A 22,296-nucleotide genomic window follows, 5' to 3' on the forward strand; every position below is an offset into this window, starting at 1 on the left:
TGATTCCTCAGAAGAGGACCTATAAATAGCAGTAAGAGCTACAGTCCACTGGCGTGGCAACGTCCACTCCAGCTGCTCTCCTGGACGCTGTCCCGGCCTCTGTTCTGGGGCCCTGGCACTGCTGCCTAAGAGACCTTCAGACAAATTAAGCTGCCACGTTATAGCATAAATTTACTACTGTAGGATGAGTGCCTAAATCTAGGAAACCAAGAACCAATCTATTCAGTCATGTTATGATTTCCGACACTAAACACCATCACCATCCCTGCCCAGAGCATTAGGCCCCAGTGAAGGGCCCTTACCCAGCGGCCCGGCACAACAGCTCCTTTTTTGGCCTGCATGTTAGAATGCCCCTTAGTCCTGGTAGCTCACTCTTTGAGAATTTACAGGTGCACCCTATCATGCAATGAACAGAAAGCCATACCCTTATTTCAAGGTGGGGCTGGGGCAATGTTCCTGGCTTGGTTTCGCCTTCTGATGATGCCTGGCTCTTTTGAAGGCATTCACAAAATGGCCTGATGTCTTTGAGGAACATTATAATAAAATAACAATAACAACAATAACAAAAACAACAATAATAATTCTACCTGATCCTTTTTGTATAGTTTACAAAGCACTTGTACATTATGTCATTCAATCCCTTTACAGATGGAAAGACTGAGACCAGAGAGGTAAACAAACTTGTTAACGAACAGGAGAGTCAAAATCTGAGTCCGGGTCTTCCAGTTACAAACCCAGTGCCCTTCCCACTTTGCCAAACTGCCACTTCCTTCTTTTTTTTTTTTTTTTTTTTTTTTTGCGGTACGCGGGCCTCTCACTGTTGTGGCCTCTCCCGTTGAGGAGCACAGGCTCTGGATGCGCAGGCTCAGTGGCCATGGCTCACGGGTCCAGCCGCTCCGCAGCATGTGGGATCCTCCCGGACCGGGGCATGAATCCGTGTCTCCTGCATCGGCAGGCGGACTCTCAACCACTGCACCACCGGGGAAGCCCTGCCACTTCCTTCTTTTTAAGCTGAGTCCATCATCTTAAAAGTTGGCAGGCTACTTTCCTATGTGCCTTTGCTACTATTGCTGAGGGTCACACGTCCTTACATCAGTTGTATTACATGCCTTTACTATGTTTTCTCAAAGTTTATTTTGTTTGACATTAATGGGAAATGTGAGATTAAATAAAGTTAAACATGCTTCTTTATCACAGGACTTCTCAAAACCTGAATATGCTAATTTCAAGAGCAGCATTTCAGTAAGCTGCAGTGCTCAAATTTATTTAGACCAAATAACATTTTAAAAAAGAACATCCCAGCGTCATACACTAAAGAAAATGTTTAGCTAGACTTGTGCATTTCACAAAAATAGTTACTTCTGCAACAAACATGCAAATGTAAACTCTGACCATAGGCCACCTGTAGTTATGTTTTTATTTGTATTGAGTTTTTAAAAGAAGTAAAGTGTTTACCGGTAGGTAATACCAAAAAAGGAAGACATACCAGTTGGGAGTAATAGGAGGAGACCGAGACGGTAGACTCTTGGTTTCTAAATGTTCCACGGATAAAGATCTCTGCATGGCCGGGTTCCAGACCATCCCTCCGATCACTTTTTTGCAATACTGGTTATTTACAGACCTGAAAAACCAGATGTAGGTTCACTTTCTACACTGACATATTCGACGAGAAAGAAGTGACAGCGTAAGCGAAACATGTCTACACACGCTCCCTCCCTGACGGATGACTGATTAACACCTTGATGACCCCAGCAGAGGTTACCAGGGGTGGAGGTACACGGGTCAGAAGGGATTCCTTTCTGTCCTAGCTTTTCCTTATGTGATGTCTTCTCTTCGGGTGAAAAAATATTTTCTTGCCCTTACTATTTCAAGCAACAAAACTGCTTTCAGAATATAACCAAGCCTTACCAGATAGAAGGAATTTCAGGATTAACACTGAAATACAGTTCAAGTAACTTCAAGGAATGCTCACTTTACGCACACTGGCATGAGTACAAACATTAACCATGCTTCCCAGTGTTCTTTGTCATCCTAGCTGGCGGAGACCGTCACTGTAAATCACTCAGAACTCTTTAAGAGCAGACCTGAGAAACTATGCTTAGACAGCAGAGTTTCAGGCCATGTTCTCTGAATGTGCCACCCTGAAGGTTACTTTCAAATTTTATTTATACCTAGAGAATTTAAATCTCAGCTCTCCAGACCCTTCAGAGAATGAATTATTTGAGAGGATGGAGTTTGAAGCCAGTTTCGGGGAAACTCAGTTCTGGCATTTCTAAATTTTAAACAATGTTTTAATGTCTCATTAAAACATTCCACGCTATTCCTTGCAGCCTAAACCATCACCCCAACAAAACACAGGACAGAAAAACCACAAGAACATAGGTAACACGAAGCACACCCTCTAGAATATCAATGTACTAATTTTCAATGGGAAGTACGGTTGTCACCCTAATCAAAATGCTCACAGAAGCATCACCACGAGAATCTACATCAGAAACCAAATTACCGTTGATTGAGAGCACATCATCGGAATGAGGGGAGCAAGCTGGTTGATTCAAAGGTTTAATGTAGCAGCTCCCCAAAGTATGCGTCACAGGTTATTAACAGGTACTCTTTGGAAAAAGAAGTGTTCCACTGTCCCATAAGCTTGGAAAATACCGAATAAGTTTCAGAGGGCCCAATATGCAAATGTATAGCGGCATCTCTAGGGGTTGGGCAAATCACGTAACCTAAGCCTCAGTTTCTCCATCTATGAAATGGAGAGAATGAGGGATGAGATTTGCCAGTATGCTGAAGCTGGTATTGGTGGTCAAGAACTGCTGACCTGTGGCCACTGAGCCACCCACCGTGTCCCAAGTGACCCCTAGTGGCAGATTAAAAACGGCTGCAAGTTCTCTGACTCTTGAACCCAGGCTGGCCTGGGACTGCTTTGACCAAGAGTAGCTGTGCCAGGTATGGGCCTAGCCTTTAAGACGACCGGCCACCTCTGCCTTCGGCTCTTGCAGTCCCAAGCCTCTGTGTAAGAAATCCAACTACCCTGTGAGAGGCCCTGAGAACACACAGAGAGGGTGGGGGTCCAGACGGGTCCAGCCTTCTGATCATTCCATCAAAGGCACCCGGTGTGGGAGAGAAGTGGTCCCGGACCCTCAGCCCGGCCCGGCCACCAGCTGCATCTCACTGAGAAACCCTAGTCTACATACTGCACGGAGAGGAAGGATCATCTGGCCACACCCTTCCCGAACGCCTGACCCACAAGATCTTGAGATATAATATAATGGTTACTGCTTTAAGCCACAAAAACAGGGGTAGTTTTTCCTGCCACGATGGAGAACCAAAAAAAAAAAAAAAAAAAAAAAATCCTCCGTGTTGGTTGCATTTTACAGATGAAGAAATTGAAGAAGCAAATTAAATTAAAACTGATGTAGGTCAGATTTTAACCCAGCCTTCTGTAAGACAGTCCAAGCTTTTAGTTGCTCTCAATGCCACTTCTCAGCTCACCGAGAGGATTAAGTCCAACTAAAGTAAATGCTACATTCCAGCAAGTTACGTTTACGGCACGTTCAGAAATAGAGCTACCGAATGTGTAAAAATACTGGACGGTATTAGAACACAAAATCTTGGAAAATATATTTGCTCTTGGTTCATCAGAAGCTCAGAGCATTTAGCACCATAAATATCAATACTATCACTGATACTAACAGACATTTACTACTTATTCAATTGAGAAAGCTATCAACTGATTACCATGCAATAGGAAAGCCACTGGAATGGTCTGGTACAGTCCCACATATCAGATAAGGGCTCAGACAGGGGCACCATTTGTAGTAACAGCCACATCAATTAAAATAAAAATCACAAAAATAACTTTCCCAACCAATTTAGAAAATAATTTGATATGGAATTTCTGCTACATCTTATATTTAGAAGGCAAGTATTTATAATACATCTTGTATCCTACATCTTAGAATAAAAACATATACAAAAATATAAACTGCATGAGAACACACTGTAGTCTAAAAGTTTAAAATGTATAGATTTATTTACTAGTCATTAAGTATTTTAAATATCATTCCTACGGATAATAGCACACATGGAATTGCTGTAAGGATTAAACATATAAAAAGAAAGAATGAAGCATAATGAAGTATGTGCATGGAACAAGGTAAGCACTCAGTAGTCGTCAACTGTAATTATTACTGTTACTATCTTGTGATTGCTGGATGTAGTATATGCCAAAAAGTCACCCGACTCTGGAAATCTTTATTTCTGCTCATTCGTTATTATAGAGCGCCTTATGGAATTACTGTTCAGTGGGAGAGGCTGTCTTAATGGCACCAAGATGACCCTTAGTCACAGCCTTGTGCTTCCCTTGGCGTGACATGACGGAGCTGTTCCAATGCCGGCTGCTTGGGGGCTCTGAGTGTTACAGAGTTGAGCAGGCAGAAGCAAGTGACAGGAACAGGAGAAGCGCCTGCGTGTGTGGAAAGACACACTGCGGCCCCAGCAGACTTTCACCCATGGTTCTAGACCCACCAGCAGCTCTGGCCTCAGGGCCGGCGCCCCTGGGCAAAGACGTCCCTCCCCCTGAGGATGTTTACTCCCCAGGGGTGACCAGGACATGTTCATTTCTCAGCCTAGCGTGGAGACTGTCCCTAAAGCATATACTCACTTTTTGGGGTTCCTAGAGCCCAGAGTCCAGTACTGAGACAGAACATTCTTTTCCTGAGGTAGTAGCTTCTTTGCCTGAAAGAATGTATGGTGCTCGACACAGGATTTCCATAAGTTTTTGCAAGATCGGTAATTTAACATGTTGAAGGCCACTATGTGTTCCCTGGATTCAGTCTGGGAGGAAAAACACAGTAGAGATTTCATGTACACAGATGTAGGAGCAGGGTCTCAAGCATTTCATGCCCACATCGGTGGTTATCAAGTAAGAGACAATGGACAGCAGAAAACTGGTTTCAAAATTCCTTAGGCCACAAAAACAGGGTTCTAAGAATATTCAGCAGCAGGATTTGTTAACCATCTTTATGAACGTGGTAATAAAGACGACCAGAGTCTACTCTTCATCATCATCTGTGGTCTTTCATGAACGCTTTCATTTCACACCTGCCTACATTTCTAGGTCGGATATATTTGGAGCAACCAGATAAGGGCTGTCTGATACATTCCTTTCAAAATTTAGCTCTGGGAAAAATCTCTCCCCTGAAGAAATCATCTTTCACCTATCAAATGACAGGAATCTTATAATGCTTTGGGTTTCTCTATTTGCTTTCCACAAAGAGAGTCAGATCTAGTGCTCGCTTATAATAATCATTTTGATCATTTGCTCTACCTCCATGCTACCTGAGTTCAGGTTTTCTGTTCTCATGTTAAATTACCATCCTGTGCCTTTTTACGGCACCTTGAATTTTGCATCTGGGGCTCGGGAGACCCAGATTCTAGTCCTAGTTTTCTCTGAGCTTTCGTGCTCTCAGTCCTAAGAGTTTATTGTGATGTGGAGCCATTTTAGGTACATGTTATCTTTGGAAAATTGGGAAATGACGTAGTGACAGTAAGTGAAAAATATGCAGCCTGACAAGACAGAGTGCGGTGTCGTGGGAAGAGCGGGCATCTCAGATGCATAACGACCAGTTCAAATTCCAGCTCCTCCACTTCACTAGCTGTGGGTTCTCTCACCTCTAAGTTGCTCTTCTCCGTGTGGAAAACCAAACTGAGTTATCTGGAGAGCTGCAGACTCCTCCTATGAGACATATACGCAAGGCCGCCGTGCATTTTAAACACATCAAGGGAAGGAACTGACCTTGCTGACTTTTGTTGCTACTCTGCAGTGGGCTCGGCCAGGTGCTGTGATCAATGGTGCTTCTATCTAAATGTGATGATTCCCTGAGGACTGGGCATTGTTGCATTCCTGTAACTCAGACTACAGGAGGTTAAGTAACCCGCCCAACTGGTGAGTGGAAGAGCTAGGACCTGAACCCAACGTCTCTGACTGCAAAGCAAGTGACTTCCTCAGCCAGATAAGCAGAGTGAATTACACAGAAGACTGCAGGGCCCACCGGACCCTGATGCCCACTTTCTTTCCACCATTTGCAATGCTCTTTCTTCCCTGTTACACGTACGACAAATTCCTTCACCTGCTGAAGGACTAAGGGCTGAACTGGCTAAAAGCACAAGGACCAAAACAAGCATAGGTACAACTCACCTGTTTTTGTCGCTGATGTATAAAGAATTTCTTCCTTTTGAAAGAAATTTTTAGAATGTTCACCCTGCAAAAAAAGTAAAACACAACACAAAAGAAGCACATCAGGGAGCAGCCAGGTTGCAGCTGGAGCCTCTCGGCGTGTGTTCTCTAGTCCACGATCGTGATGGCTGGGGGCTCTCGGCTCCCTAGACTTTGCTTCAGCGCAGAAAGGATGGCGGCCCCATCACCTCGGCCAAACACTAAGTAGCTGACTGAAGCTGAGCGGCACATCAGGGCCCCTGGTTTATGATGTAGCTCTTAAATACCAAGGACCATGGGCAATGCGCTCTCTGCTGTCAGCTGCTTTTGTGATACTGCAGCTCTGCTAGGGCTGGTGTGTACCTGGGGAAGACAGCTGAGGGCAGTGTGGAGCAGCAGGAGGAGGACAGACAGACCTGCGTCCGCATCCCAGCTGCTTCGCAAACTTAACAGCCACTTAATAGCCGTGTGTCAAGTAGCCCTTCTATTGTTTGCACAGTAACACAATGATAGTCACCATTAACAGCCTTCTTTATACTTAAAAGCCTTACAAGCAGCCCCTCTACTAAGACTTGCAATACTCCTGAAAAGTACCTATCATTATACCCAGCTTTCAGATGAGGAAACTGAGGCTGGGGGACAGCGCGTAAGTGCTCAAGATCATTCAAGCCAGGAATGCTTGGAGCCAGGATCTGAGCTTGTGCTCGCAAGTCCTCCACCATGGAGCCCTTCTGAACAGTGGGGACAGCACTGCCTTTCTCAGATTTGTCAGGATTCAAGTCTGCTGGATCCCCTGAGTTTTTAGACCAGAACTGGGCACTTGGTAAAACTTCAATTAGTAACTAAGGAACTGCCCTGAAAATACAGCTCCTGCCCAGAGGAAGTTCTCCGAATCCTGGCTAATGTGCCGCCCAGGAAGGATTCCTTAACTCCAAAACCTGCTTTGTGTTGTTTTATCCAGGTTTCACACGGTATCCCAAACCATAGGGTGACTGGGGAAGAAGGGGATGCTGATAAAAACCAAACTAATTTTCCCAAGTACTGAATCTGGATTAATTGTACAGGTCAGAGGTAAAAGCTTGGGAGAAAGTCTCTGTCCCTTCTTTAGAAAGAACAGTATAAAATTAGAGGTACCATTACTTTTGTTCAGCATATTTTTAAAGCACGATTCAGAAAATAATTAGAACCGGTTTGCACTTACCAAGGATAGAAACTTGTGCAAATATATTTTCGGTACACAGCGATGCCCACAGAAGCAATTCCAATCATTAGATCTAAACTGTGCAGATCCTGTAAAAAGGAAGATCTCAGATTCACAGCGTGTTACTGTCATGCTTATGCCCTCCGGTAACTTAAGCACCCACGCTTTTATAAATAGCACTACATGTAAGCTCCAAAAGGAAAATTACAGAAAACAGGCAAAAATCTCCTCTTAACAGATACTTAAGATCCAAGTACTTAGCACCAAATTCTTCTAAGGTGAAAATACATTGCCTGACAGCAACACCTGGGTTCTGCCAGTTTACAAAGTTACCACCAGGCAAGCTCACTCATTCCACAGAATCATAGAAATGAACATTTGCCTTTACATCTTCAACGATTAGTATCAGACACCATATTGAAATCAGAAAAGCCTCGTCCCCCGCACAGCTTTAAACAAATCTCAACTCCCATCACTGAGAAGGCTTTAGCTATTAATATGAAGTGTAGAACTGCTGATTCTAAACCCAATGAAAAATAAAATATGGCTTATAAGTCCAATATAGTCAACATTTATTAAGAGCCCATGTGCTAGGCATTGCCATAGATAATGAAGGTAATAAAAGGAAGATACAGCGACTACAAGACGTAGTCCATTAAATCCATTTGAGAATGAAAATTTTAAAATAAACAGTGCCTTCCCTTGAGTCATCTATATCCCTACTTACCCAATCAGATACTCGTAATTTTAAAGAAGGGGCAGAGTTACCATTGGATGTGAACCTTAGGTTTGCCACTTACTAGCTGTGTTGGTCTGGGCTGCTGGCCTCAGTTTTTCCTTTTGTACAATAAGGATTGTCGAACCCACCTCAAAGAGTTTTATCAAGCTGAACTTAGAGAATATAAGAACGTATTGGTATGCAGTAGGTATAAAAACGTTCATCCCCTTCACCTCTCAAGAGATAGTGGGACAAATCATTTATGAACAGTGATGTGAACACGGGGGGTTGGAGAAACTGGCCAAAGCAAACACTGCTTACCCGTTGTGGAAAGTCCAGAGAGTAATCACTGTTGGGCACCCAACTGAAATCACACGCTTAAAGCAAAACCAAACTGGCAAGTTGAAAACCAGGGTTGCATTAAACGTGATACTTGGGATCAGAATATAGGGAAATATTAAGCAGGTGGGACAGAAAATTAGCAAACAAAATAAAAATCAAGTGCAGAATGAGGAAATAAGTGAATGCTTTGTGTGGGCCAGTGACGTGGGTCTCAAATCTCCTGGTTCTGTGGTCATCACGGCAGCATGGAAAGTCACTGTTCGCTCAGTTCCCGTGCCCATCTCCAAACCTCCCAGCTTGCGGAGCAGGACTGTATGATTAGCTGATGAACAGCTTTGCTCAACAGTTCATTGGCTGATGAACAACGAGCAGAAGTGATGAGTCCCCTCCGGGCCGGATCATTTAAGAGCTGGTGTGCAGCCCTCCAACTTCCCCTTCCCTTGGGACAAGCATGAGGCCACATGTGAAGATGGTGAAGCCACCAGACGGAAGCAGCCTAGGCTGCTGAATCACTGCACGGAGGAGTGCTGCCCTGGAGAGCCACCGGGACCCATACAGCCTTTGAACTACTGAGAAATAAGCTCTGTGATATCAAGTTACTGATTTTCAGGGGGCTTTGGTTGATGCAGCACAGCCAAGGGTAACCCAACCCCCTCTGATACCACGGGGGTGTCAGGCAGACAGGTAATCAACTGGCGTCAGGACCTTCATGAGACCCTGGGGGTGGGGGGAGCACAGATCAACTCAGGCAGATGTAAAACCCACTTCACCATTGAAGAAAGGGCTCCACAACGTTCTACCAGACAAAACAGTATTTGCAAGTGGAATAAAAATTAAGTCAAGTCCCAAAGTTGATATTTTGTAAGATCCGTGTCTTTTTCCTACTTTATTACCTATGTTATATCCTGTACACTGCACAATTAGGGGATTGAAGTAAGAGAAAAGAAATGAAAGTGTTTCTATGAATTGCAAAAATATTATTTAAATGTAAACTTTGGTAATTTACTCAACTTCCCTGAGCCTCAGTTTTCTCACCTGTAAAATAGGGTGATTAGAACACATTTCCCAAGGCTGCTATAATCTTTAAATGAGACCTTATGGTCACATATGAAAGCATCTGGAACAATGGCTAGTATGGACTACGTGTTCAACCAATATTTGCTTCCTCTGGATATGATGTGGCCCAATTACAGGTAGAAAATGTAAAGGTCAGATGCCAATTAGACAGTGCTGGGGTCACACACTGAAGCCATTACTTATGTGCTACCTGACCTTTGATAAGTCCCTGAGTATCAGTTTCTCCATCTGTAAAATGGAGGAAATGACAACACTTACCTCATGGCATTACAGTGGGAAATAAATAGGGACTGTGTCTGGCAGTTAGAAACGGCTCAGCAGATGATAGATATTCATCAGTTTTATTTAAAAAGTCACAACCAATTCAAAATACTTGATTTTCATAAACATGCCATCATAACAGAAAACTATCATATCTGAGCACATAATTAGCTCTAATTTGAGCAGCACTGAGATTAACTAGTAGAAACCCTGGCTCATTAAAGAGCCACTTGGAAAACAGAACTCTATACATTTTTCACCTCTTTAACCATGAGATGGTCTTACAAAAATTACTTGTTTCTAACCCCCGTGACCCCCGCAAAAGTAAAAAGTCTTCAAGTAGGACAGCAAACACGAAAAAATCCAAGTGGATAAAGAACCAGCAAAACTCAGTATTACTTTATAAACCTTTCAGGTATCATTAAAAAAAAAAAAAAAAAGGTCTTTTTATTATACTGGAAAAGAGATACTTTCAAAGAAGCTTTCAGATGTTCAGAAATTAAAATAAAAATCACTTTGGAACTACGCCATGCTGAGGGTACCTACCCTACCACTGTGCAGCTCCACTCCATAGAAGTCGAGGGTCCGGGCTATGTTGATAAAGCAAGATTCCGCTTCTGACTGCTTCAGCCCACTGCAAAGGCAGACAGAAGATGCAGAGTTCACCCAGTACACAGAATCTTAACCCCGATTTTTAAAATTAGTAAAAATCTAAAAATATTGATACCATTGCTATAAGGTTATTAAATGCCTTATGTTATTCATCTTAAACAATCAAACCCCAAATGCTAGCAAACCACGTTTTTCTTCTTGTCCACTGAATATGACTTCATCTAGCCCTCTCGTTCCTCTATTAAAAACTACCTCACATTTAGTAGGTTCTCAATATTCAGAGATAAAGACTGTCACCTTCTGGAATTCCCACCCTACCTTTTCCAGGTCCCTAAAGTAGTACGTGCTCTTTAGGTCTTTCTGCCTTTATCTATCCTTTTAGCAGCAGCCTCAAACTTCCAAACGTCACTGTACTATTTTAGGATGCTGGCTCCTGCCTGGACAGCAATTCTGGGAGAGGATTGGCAGTGCCTTTTTGAAGGGACACTGGTTGCTTAGGCCTTTGTTTCTATGGCCTTCCTGAGAATGTAAGGTCCCTTGAGACCTGGCCTTCTCGGTCAGGGTGGCCCTTATTTGACCTGGACTGAATGGAGCCACTGCAGCTTTAAGTGAAAGGAGGCAAGGGAAGAGGAGGCCAGAATCGGGTGAATCTGCTGGAGTGGAGGCTTGGCCCGAGGCAGCTGCGGAAGGGTGGTGCTCCCTTCTGGAAGGAAGGTGGTTTTCCCAACTGAACCCAGAGAGGACGGGGATTCACCCAGCCTGTCAGCACCTATGTCTGTCTGCCTGTCTATTCAAAACCACCTGAAGGAACGGCTCATGTCATTAAATATGGGAACCTGTTAAAAGGTTTGCCTGGTAGGGTCAATCTGTGGGGCAGTCAGATTCAAAATGGGCATTTCCTCCAGGAACTAACGGATTTCAATGACATCCTGAAAAAGAACGCAGCAAATTATCCTGAACTCTCATAGGATTTCACACTTTACAGAAATGCTAGTAATGCCAGATATATTTGCCATCGTAAGAGCTCAAAGGTTCACAAACCCCCGACATCTTGAAAGGATTCATAAGCAAAAGCAAGAGAAGACAACATCAAACCCAAAAGGGGACACGAGGTCTGACAGTGCCCGACCTGAGCTCCCAAAGTAGGTCACCCGCCCCTCCTCTCACCTGTGCTGCTCATGGAGCGCCTCCACCTTCGCTAAAAAGTCCTCATTCTGATCCGGTATGAACTGACTATCAGAAAGATAGCCCGGAGGATGAATGGAAGAATCATGGTCTCCAAAATGAGCTATCAAGACAGAACGAGGGGAAAGCACCTTTTCAATGTGGTCTGTATTTACAAGCACCTGTAGCATCAACAGAGAAGATTTCTCAATCAAATGACTCCTTCTCTGTCTCAAGGGCAGGGGTTGGGGAAATCTTTGGTCATGCTTCATAGTCAGTCTCAGGAGGGAAGGAGAGGAGTGAGGTAGTTGCTTAGGTGAATTTCATCCCAAAGTTGAAAAGTCAGATGCAAGGGTATCTTTCTTTACATCTACTCAGCCTGGGGCTCACCCTCCTCAACTGCCACCACACACAAGGGCTGCTCTTTGAGATCTGCGCTGTAATGAAGGGATCTGTGTCCTCCTTACACTGTTCCTTGAGGGCTGGGAGTGGGTCAGACTCATCTTTCGGGCCTTGTGCCCAGGCACGGCACATAGTAGCTGCTCGGGTGTTTGGAACTCACCTGCAGAGAGGCTACTGCAAAGTTCAGTTTTGGAAGGGGAAAAGGGCAGAAAGCCAAGTGACCTACACATACAGACTCGGTCATGGGTGGACCACAGGCCATGAAGGCCAGCCAAATGTGGCTAAGCTGTGAACAGGAGTGTCGAGGCCGTATGAGGTAAGCACAAGTGTGGCGTACAGGTGAGTCTGTGCATGGTGAAGTAATTTACAGGAAGTAATTTAGATGCCCCGACGCTGGGTCCCCGATGAAGAAAGCCCAAGAAAGCCTTAGAATCGCCTCATCCAAACTCTGCATGTTGAAGGAGAACGTGAGGTCCAGAGATGAGAAGGGACCTACCCCTATCACAGAGCTATTTTTCAGCAGTCAAGACCAGAACCTGGCTAGCGCTCCCACCATTCTACCAGCCTGCCTGCCACGCCTGCGGGCTACTGCTGGCCATTTGCGGATGACAGTGGTCATGTCCCCAGACGACAACCAAATGCTGCAAATGACCTTCTTGAGCCTCAAGGCAGAGTCCTGTTAAATTTTACACTGTTGGTTGCATCAGCTCATGGAGATCTTCTTGGATTTTGACTTGGTCATCCATCATATTAACGAACAGTCCTAACCCCTGTGCCTTTCTGCAAACATGAACAGCAAGGTTCTCTTTTTAGTCAAGTCACTGACAAATGTCTGAACTTAACACAAGACCACCAAGTGAACCTCCCTGTAGTGTGGTTGTCCTTGGAAATCTTAAGTCGGCTACTCTGCAATGAGCTGTGTTAACCACTAGGGGGAAACAAAGTTAAACAGTCTTTGGAAACCATCTGCAAAGCACAGGGTGGTTTCCACGTTGTATTCAATGAACAATGACATTATCCCACTAGATGCTCTTGATAACCTAGCGACAGGCCTTACTTTTATCCCCATTAAACAGATAAGGAAATGGAGACTCAAGGAAGGAACCTGCCCACTGCTGCTCAGGCTGGTAACTTGGAGCCTAGACCCTGATCACAGTTCATCTTCTTTATCTACTTACCATACAACATGCCCTGAACTCCAGAGTAACACGCTTTTCTGTTTGTGGGGAAGCAACACATGAGAAAGCTAATTATAGCAGAAAGAAAAGGAAATAAACACTTATGTGGGAAATACCTTGTCTTTTAAGTCCCATACATTCTTCTGGCTAATATTTTATATTTTGCAGGACAGAGTGTATGTCTCAGGTACTCAAATGTACGGCATATCAAGTTGTTCTGTTGGGAAAGCCCTTATTTGCTATTCATCTAACTCCAACGTGATCTTGGAGGCTCTTCTTAAGGGGTCATCACTGGGAAGCTTTTCTACACTACCTCCCCCTGCACCCTCCTTCCCCCTCCAAGGAGAACAAAGTGCATCCTCTGTGCTCATCCTCACTGCCAGCATCAGTTGGTCCATATCTGCCTGCCCACCAGGCTGCAGACCCTTTGCAGAGAGCAGCTGTGCTCTATCTGTGCAACCTGAGGCTACTGCAGAATCCACACGTGGCACACGCTCAGAGGCCATTATAGAACAAATATGTATTTTCAAAAACTTCATTCCTGGGGACTTCCCTGGTGGCGCAGTGGTTAAGAATCTGCCTGCAAATGCAGGGGACACGGGTTTGATCCCTCGTCTGGGAAGATCCCACATGCTGCGGAGCAACTAAGTCCGTGCGCCACAACTACTGAGCCTGCGCCACAACTACTGAAGCCCACACGCCTAGAGCCCGTGCTCCGCGACAAAGAGAAGCCACCTCGATAAAAAGCCCGCGCACCTCAACGAAGAGTAGCCCCCACTCGCCACAACTGGAGAAAGCCCACGTGCAGCAACAAAAGACCCATTGCAGCCAAAAAAAATAAAAACAACTTCACTCTTGGGACTTCCCTGATGGCGCAGTGGTTAAGAATCCGCCTGCCAATGCAGGGGACACGGGTTCGATTCCTGGTCTGGGAAGATCCCACATGCCGCGGAGCAACTAAGCCTGCGCGCCACAACTACTGAAGCCCGCGTGCCTAGAGCCCGTGCTCCGCAACCAAGAGAAGCCACCGCAATGAGAAGCCTGCACACCGCAACGAAGAGTAGCCCCCGCTCGCCGCAACTAGAGAAAGCCCACACGCAGCAATGAAGACTCAACACAGCCAAAAATAACTAATAAATAAATAAATTTATTTTTAAAAAAACCCTTCATTCTTTGACCCTCATAGACCTTGACAGGTCACCAGCAAACTTCCACCATCAAGTGCTTTCAGGTTCTTTACTCACAGATCACTTTACTTTTTATCTGGTAAGAAAATGTGCTTTGTTTTGGCTTCACTGGCTACTGGTAGGCTTGTCTTCATATCAGATGTCCCTCTGGGACAATGTGGCAAACCGTATCAGATAAAATTTAGGCTTACTCTTATTTTTCTTTTTTTTTTTTACTTTTTGGCCACGCCCTGTGGCATGTGGGCTCTTAGTTCCCTAACCATGGATCAAACCACCGCCCCCTGCATTGGAAGCACGGCGTCTTAACCACTGGACCGCCAGGTAAGTCCCTAGGCTTAATCTTTGATCCAGCTATTTCATATCCAAGAATTAATCTTATAGAAATATATGCACAGAAGTATGGAAAAGTGTGTGTAGGTATATGTTTGAGGGTGGAGGAATAAGAAACTTCTACTTAAAACTGCTCGCCTGACAACCTATGATATTATTAGCGTGATAGTCACACTAATGTTTCTACTGCAGCTAGTCTGGACTTTTTAGGCGCTCATAACTTCCTTTAGCCCCCATTCTATCAGTCCTTTGCAGAGGGAAACCTGACTATTGAAGCTTAGGAATTTTATTTGGTACTCTGAATAGTTTGTTTACAACAGGCCGTTCTTTAGACAGCTTTCTTCTGGGCACAAAATATAGCACGAGTTAAACAACACTTGCCACGAGCCAGGCATATTCTAAGAGCTTTAAGTATATTTCATCTTCACTCAAACCTATGATTAGATATTATTATCACCTCCACTTGACCGATGAAGCTGAGGCCTGAAGAGGCTCAAGGTCAGGTAGGTGTAAGTGGAAGAGACAAGACCCAGGTACTATGGCTTCAGCCTGTGCTCTCACTGACTCAGTTAACAGCGATGGTCCACTAAAGAGTTTCTACCTATCACCTTCAGACGTGATACTTGAACCAAGCAGTCATATTCCAAGTTGTCATAATCGCCATCATCACCTCCATCTTACATGTGAAAAAACTGAGATTCAGAGAGGTAACACCATGTTAGAAGCAGATGGAGAGCCAGATTTAAATGGAGTTTGCATCCAAAGCTATGTCCTTTCTAGTGTTCCTGGCCTTCAAACCTGAAGCTTTAGATGTGAGCACCAAACTTGCTCTGAGATGTAGGAAAACTCACTCTCCTCAGCTGATCAGCCCGGCAGAGATGGAGTCCACTGGGTCTAGTGGCTACTAAGAATACAGTTGACTGGTGACCGTGCCATTTCCTACATGGATGCGACATGGCCGGGTCTGTTCCAGATGTATTATAGGGAGAGGGGAACTTTCAGATCCACCCAAGCTCGTCACTGTGCCATCTCTTCTGAGTCTCCCATTGGGGAGAAGGAAATGTAGGTTATACAGGGAGATGAACACTGGGTCTTGTCTTACTAGTGAGCAGGGCCACTGCTAAAGGTCTCTCTTCTACTTCCCGGTATCATGCAGCCACCTTGCCCTTCACCCCTCCCATGTCTGTTCTTTGCTCCTGGGGAACAGGCAGGCTTAAGGCCACATCAGGAATCCCTGTCAGCATTCTCTTGCTATTTTGCCTCTTCTGAGACCAAAGCAGAGGGAGGAGTTCAGCCAGTGCCTGCCAAGACCAGTCCACCCAACTCTCTTAACTCCCCACCATGCAGTCGGCCAAGAGGGGAACGAGCCCAGGTGGCATGGGGCTCACAGGAAGTCTCGAGCAGCTCTGCACGAGTTCTAGTTGGTTACTGCACTGGCCTCACACAGCCAGTTAACTATAAATTGATATTTTACCTTCCATCTGGCTATGCACCCTGTCCTCGGACACATCCGGCACCTACCACGGGGCCTCACGTGGAACATATTCTAATAATATTTTGGTGACTGAAGAAGTGGATTCTTACTTCAGCATAAACAGGCCTTGATGGAAAATTCCATCTGGACTTTCCATCCCACATGGCAGCCACTAGCCACACAGAGCTACTGAGCACTTGAAATGTGGCTAGTCCAAGTTGAGATGTGCTGAAGTGTAAAATCTGGACTGGTTTTCAAAGACTCAGTATGAAAAAAATGTAAAATATCAAAATTTTTACATACTAAAATAATATTTTAGATATATTAATACAATGTATTTCATTTTACTTTAACATGGCTACCAGAAAGCTTAAAGTTACACATGAAGCTCCCATTGTATTTCTATTGGGCACTGCTGCTCCAGGCCAATATATAAGCCGTCGCTCTACTGAAACTAAAAATAAACTTCTAGGATCCCAGCAGTGTTTCAGAGGAGCACCAAGCCAGTAGCAGGAGTGACCTCCAGCCAATTCCTGAACCTGTCCGGGTCTTAGTTTCCACATCTATAAGAAGTGACTGGTAGAAGTATCTGCCCCGCCGGGATTTTGTTATAGAGTCAAATCCAATTGTGAGTGAAGGCTCTGGAAAATGTAACGTGCGATAGGTATCTTCTGTTTTCTGGGCTCCTCTGGGAGGAAACCCCACTTTCCCCAATCCAACATCCCTGAGCTGGAGGAGAGCCTAAGTCAGGTTGAAAGCGGAAATATCTGGACAGCCAGAGGTATGCTGCCCAACAGGATTCCTGGGGAAGGGACTCGGTCAAACAGGATAGGCCAGTGAGTTTCTTAATATACCAGTCAGAACAAGCTGTCCATCTGCGAAATGCTCCTTTGTGACTTACACTGTACTGCATAGGATGCTAGAACCACCGCTGAGTTAAGAGGGCAGGTTAACCTGTCAGAAGAAAAACATATTAGGAAAGTCACCAGAACCCACAACAGCCCAAAACACTTATCGATTATGGGTAATACATGTCTTTTTCTTGGATTAACCATTAAAAAAAATCATGAATAATAACAAAGAATTTTAGGATACTCAATCTCAAAAAGATAAAAGCAACACACTAAAGAGTCTTTGAAATTAAAAGAGAATTTTTCCATGTTTAAAATAATATATATTAATACAAATACCATGAGGCTAAAGGTTTAATGTTGGCCAGGGTTTGGCTGGTCAAGAAAGGTCAGGCTCATATCACTAAGAGAAAAAGTGAGAAAAGTGTACTCTTAGATCAATGGGCAGCCAGCCTTTGTCTCTTTCTGGTAAAGACGTGAGACTTCTCGTAGGGCTAACTGAATTCCTGAGTTCTGCTGACTCTGATTCCTGATTACCTGCTTTCTAGAAGGATGACATCCTCTTAGAAGGGAAAAACAGAAAAGTATTCTGAATTTTAAAACTCCTGTGAGCTTTGAATTACTTAATTAGTTACAATGACTTAAGATTCCTAAATCTATTCACCCTCCTGAAACTTCCCATCTAGAGGGAATGGTCTGCTACCCCTCAGTTTTCCTGCCATCCACTAGAAATCCATGAACCCAAGGTTGGACTTGTTTTCCTTCTTTCCTCTTAAGCTCACTGCCCTCCCAAACACCCTGTTTCAGCCAATGACGCCATCTCTGTCATAGTCCAAATCATCCTGGTTGCTCCCTTCTCTCCATTCAGCTACAGATTTCACGGTCTGCCTAGGAGCTCAGCCAGCAGATCTGGGGCAGGAATCACTGCCAGGTGGAGGAACACATGAACAGAAGCAGGAGTGAGGGCTTGCAGGGTTGGGGGGGGACCCAGATTTTAAAAGCATTCTTCCCAGCAACCTTGTGGAAAGTGGAGAAAACATGCAGTTTCCATGGCAGCCCATGAAGTTCCCAAGATATGAGTCACCCCCAGCTCTCTGACTAATCTGGTTGGCTCACCAGCGTTTCCCTTCTGGTCAGCTGTGCTGTGTGCTGGTCCTGAAGCTGCATATAAATATGAAGGTAGCCTTCCCTATCTGAGGGGCCCCATCTTCCAAGTAACCATGTGTTCTTGCTAGAACTTCTAAATGCAGATATGTCTAGGGATGCTTGCTATATATTCGATCATCTGGAGACCCAGAGGGCCCAAAGGAAGAGCAAACATCAGCATTCACTTTCCTACCAAGATGGGCTTCAATGAAATCTAAGCTGGTGTCCTTGCTACAGGAAGAGCAGGTGAATGGGATTCAGGGAAAAGCTTAGGAGAGTGGCTAAGGGGGTTCAGTCTAGATGGAAGAAACAATCCTATGAGTAAGTCAGGAAGAACAACATTTCCAAAGAATGGTGTAAATAAAAAACTAAAGAACACCATGTTCTTTGACAGATTTCTTCCTTACTCTCCAGGCTTTAGGGTCTCCATCTGTCAGACAAGATCACCTATCTCTTCAGGGAGGAGGGGATGAACAAGACCTTTCCAACCCGGGAGAAACGCTAACTAGATCCACTGAATCTGTCAAGAGATCCACGGCTACTAAGGGCTGGATGCCACCCTGACAGCCCACCACCCCCAGAGAGATGAGGGCCACCTGCAGGCCTGACAAGGATGTCAGGGATCTAAGCCAGGACGTGGCCCTCAACAGGTCTCTACTGATTCACACAAAACAAGGGGCATAAGAACAAATGAAGACGACCAATTTCTAATACTTGGAGAGCTAGACTGGAAGCTCCCGAGGTAGGGGTAGTGGGCCCAGCCTCACTGGACCAGCACAGTCAGTGCCCATCTCGTAACACGTGCTATTTGCAAAATACGTGTGGGGAAAACAAGTCAGTGTGTAGAAAAGAAAGACACAACTAGTTCTATCACCACAGAAGGCAGCCTGGACCCAGGACAAGGGTGGGTAATTTCAACCTAGAGTTACCCTGAAATATAAAAAGGCTGCCTCAGGAAAGCCCCTCATCCTCTTCTAGCCTTTTTTATAGCTTCTGTTCCTGCCAAATCCCTCCTGCTTAAAACCCTCAACAGCGCTCCTCTGCCTGGTGGATCCAAGACGCAGGTCTCTGTTTGACAGGAAGAGCCCTCTCTCTCTCTGTTCTGCTGTAGGCCCCCAGCATGTGGTCTCCAATTGGGACTGTGCGGGGGGAGGCGATGTCCTCTCTGCCCAGTGAGATTTAACTCCTCACTTCTCCACCAACCCCAACTCATCACAGCAATCCACACTCTTCACAAAGCTCACACCGGCATCTCCTTCTCCTAAAACCTGTGATGGCTGTGGTCTCCACCGCCCATATTGGTCCCAATTGCTTCACGAGCTTCTGTCTCATTTCCCCAACCAGACTGCCAGGTCCCTCATGGAAGCACAGTGGAGGCTTCTGAAGACCCTCCTCAGTAAAAGGAAAGAGGGGGTGGGGGGGATGAGAGTAAGACGTGGCTGTTCCCACCCGTTTACCTGCTGCAGTGTCTCCTGCAAGTCAAGAAAAGACTCTGGATTTGGAGAAGGTGGCTCAGGGACCACTGACTTGGAATTTTTCCTCCCTTCCTGAGCCTCTCAGATACTTTGCAGCCACAGAGGTGGTCCTGATGCACAAGAAGTGCTGAAGCACGGACGGTGCTCCTGTCTTCCAGCCAAGTTCCCCAGAGAGAAAACGAGTCACCTCTGGGTGCTAAGGGGCTCAGAGGGCACCTAAATTGGGCTTGCTCTGCTTTCCCGGATGAAGCCCATTTTACATTCGGGATCGCTCCTTCCCTCCCTTTAAAGTGTCTCAGGTCTTTACCAGAAAGATAACTGTACCTTCTGTAGTAAAATTGAAACAACATGAAATGAGGTTTGTCAATCCTCAACTTCTCCCGATCCAGACCAAGCTAGAAACAGATCTCCCAAGCAGGATGCTGCTTTCAACATCCATTCTTTGTTTACATTTCATTTGTTACCAGAAATGTACGCTCATTAGATTAAACCCAGGAATTTCAGTAGTCTGGGGCGACTGACAGGAAAAGAAGAATGCGAAAGTCTCATTACCTTCCTTCACAAATATCCATCTTCAGTTGTAAGAAATACAAATGCCTATGAAATAATTGTTTTCATTAATTCACAATACTCAAAATAAGCCAAAAACAAAAATTGATGAGTCAAGGACAAGACCTGCACATGTGAAAAACAAAACACACACAGACGTATTTTCGTCTCAAGCATCAGGCGCTGTTTAGCACACTGCAAAGCTACGCCCCTTCTGTAACAATGGCTCGTGAGGCTGCTTTAGTCTCAGTGGGTAGTGGCGGGGGGCATTTCCAGCCGGCCTCCCGCCCGCACATGCTGTCTTGGGATGGCTGAGCAAGGATGGACGGGGTGAGAGCAGCCCAAACAACCAGCTGCTGCTGCTGCCAATGAGCGCCCCCGGCCTGGACCTTCCCAGTCAAACTCGGGGTAGCTGAGAGCACCAGGACCCACGGGCAGCCCCCCGCACACCGAGGGGCTGCTGTTCTGAACATCTGCACACCTATGTTCCCTCTGTGTGAACTTACTGAGAGGTGGAGCATCTAGGAAGACACCTCCTTGGCTGGGCTGCAAACACCCAGCTGGGCTTTTTCCTGTGTCCCAGGAAGTGTGGATGCCCGAGCAAAAGCACAGACATCAGTCATCTACAGGCTGCCAGGCCTCCCGGGTGAATCCTACACTTGTCTGTGAGTTCCCAGCAATGTCGCTTCAAAACCCGGGACTTGATTTGTGGGCAGAACTTGGTAAGTTCTTGGCTAGTCACAGGACCCTCCACCCAGGGAGCAGGAATCACAAGGCATCAGCAGTGCTGTGCAGGCCGGGAAGGGCCCTGGAGACCGTTATATTTAGGGACACGGCATACATGTGACACTTGACCTCTGGCTCCCACTCTCTGTTAAAAGCCTGGATTCACACGAGATAGACATTCCAGCATCTAGCCAAGATGACAAAAGGGAAAATTCTTGAAATCCAATACAGATGCAGCAGAAGTGTTCAGGGCCAGGAGAGAGAATTTCGGCAATTTAAACAAACCAGTCTCAATATTCCTTCTAAATTCTATGTTTAAAGGTTAAGGGTGCCAGTGTTTTGAGATGTGAATGCGTCACATGGTATTACAACCCTGTATTTGCACAGTTCTGGGCTGTGTGTGGTACTTCATAACTTATCGCCTCATTTCAACCTCGTAAGAACTCTGCGGTGGGTACCGCTACCTCCATTTTTTACTGATGAGGATACGGATGCCGTACGGGTTATGTGGGGTCAGTTATGTCTTATTTCAAGCTGGACACGCATGCTATGAAAACAATCTGATTATGCTACAAATTTCTTCTGCGTCTAATGACTAAAAAGCTTAGGCTCCATCTCCTAACTCTGATATTACTTTGTAATTATCACCAACTACTCCTACCGTGTTGAATGCCAGAGCATCGAGAGATGGTGTGACATACATTTGCTGATTCTCTCTTATTCCAATTTGGAATCTCTATCTTTTCCACCTAGGAGAACACAATTGGTCCTTTCTAGTTTGTTCCTATATTTATCCAAGCTGAAATTCAACTGGAATTAAGTGTTCTCTCCTCCTATAATGCTACTGAGAGAAAGAAGAGAAGGAACAGAATTACAGATAATCCAGTGGTAAATCTGGACTTTCACTGACGGGCGCAGCTAAGCGGAAGGTCTTCCTCGGGATGTAAAGGAGAACGGGAACCTGGAGACCCCTGGTCATCAAATGCTACTTTGTCATATATTCAGCAACGTTTCTGAGTCAACCCCAGGACATCATACACAAAGAGATCAGAATAGTGGACTGATGCCCAAACTTAGGAGACCTCCTAGGAATCCTGAGAGAGCCTGATTCTGAGACTGCCCGTATATGAAAGTCTGTTTAGAACGGTCTAAATTTATCAGAAACAGCCACTGTGGAGGCTCATAATCAAGGAGACGGTTAGCAATTAGAATAGAGGAAGTCATTTAAAAGAGATGCTTGTGTGCCTGACTTCAGGAATGTTAACGCTCATTTCTGGAGTGCACCCCAATCCATGACCTCAACTTCAGAAAAAAGCAATAAACGCCTCCCTGCCTAGATCCTTAGTAAACAAACAGCAAAGAACAAACACCACCTCTATA

The 22,296-nt window shown here is 45.2% G+C and overlaps 1 protein-coding gene across 6 annotated transcripts in view; it reads right to left on the reverse strand.

Annotated features, from left to right (window-relative positions):
- PTPN3 (protein tyrosine phosphatase non-receptor type 3) overlaps positions 1-22,296 on the reverse strand; it is a 109,838-nt gene that overhangs the window by 43,055 nt on the left and 44,487 nt on the right. For all 6 annotated transcript variants that reach the window (XM_079928028.1, XM_079928025.1, XM_079928026.1 and 3 more), the window contains 8 exons: positions 20,194-20,238; positions 17,071-17,123; positions 11,602-11,722; positions 10,369-10,456; positions 7,425-7,513; positions 6,206-6,269; positions 4,670-4,842; positions 1,487-1,621 (listed from right to left, as the gene is read on the reverse strand). In XM_079928028.1, the coding sequence (XP_079784154.1) occupies positions 1,487-1,621; positions 4,670-4,842; positions 6,206-6,269; positions 7,425-7,513; positions 10,369-10,456; positions 11,602-11,722; positions 17,071-17,123; positions 20,194-20,238 (768 nt within the window). The remainder of the gene's footprint in view (positions 1-1,486; positions 1,622-4,669; positions 4,843-6,205; positions 6,270-7,424; positions 7,514-10,368; positions 10,457-11,601; positions 11,723-17,070; positions 17,124-20,193; positions 20,239-22,296) is intronic.

Source organism: Stenella coeruleoalba, assembly GCF_951394435.1.
Source record: "Stenella coeruleoalba genome assembly, chromosome: 7".
Classification (NCBI taxonomy): Eukaryota; Metazoa; Chordata; class Mammalia; order Artiodactyla; family Delphinidae; genus Stenella; species Stenella coeruleoalba.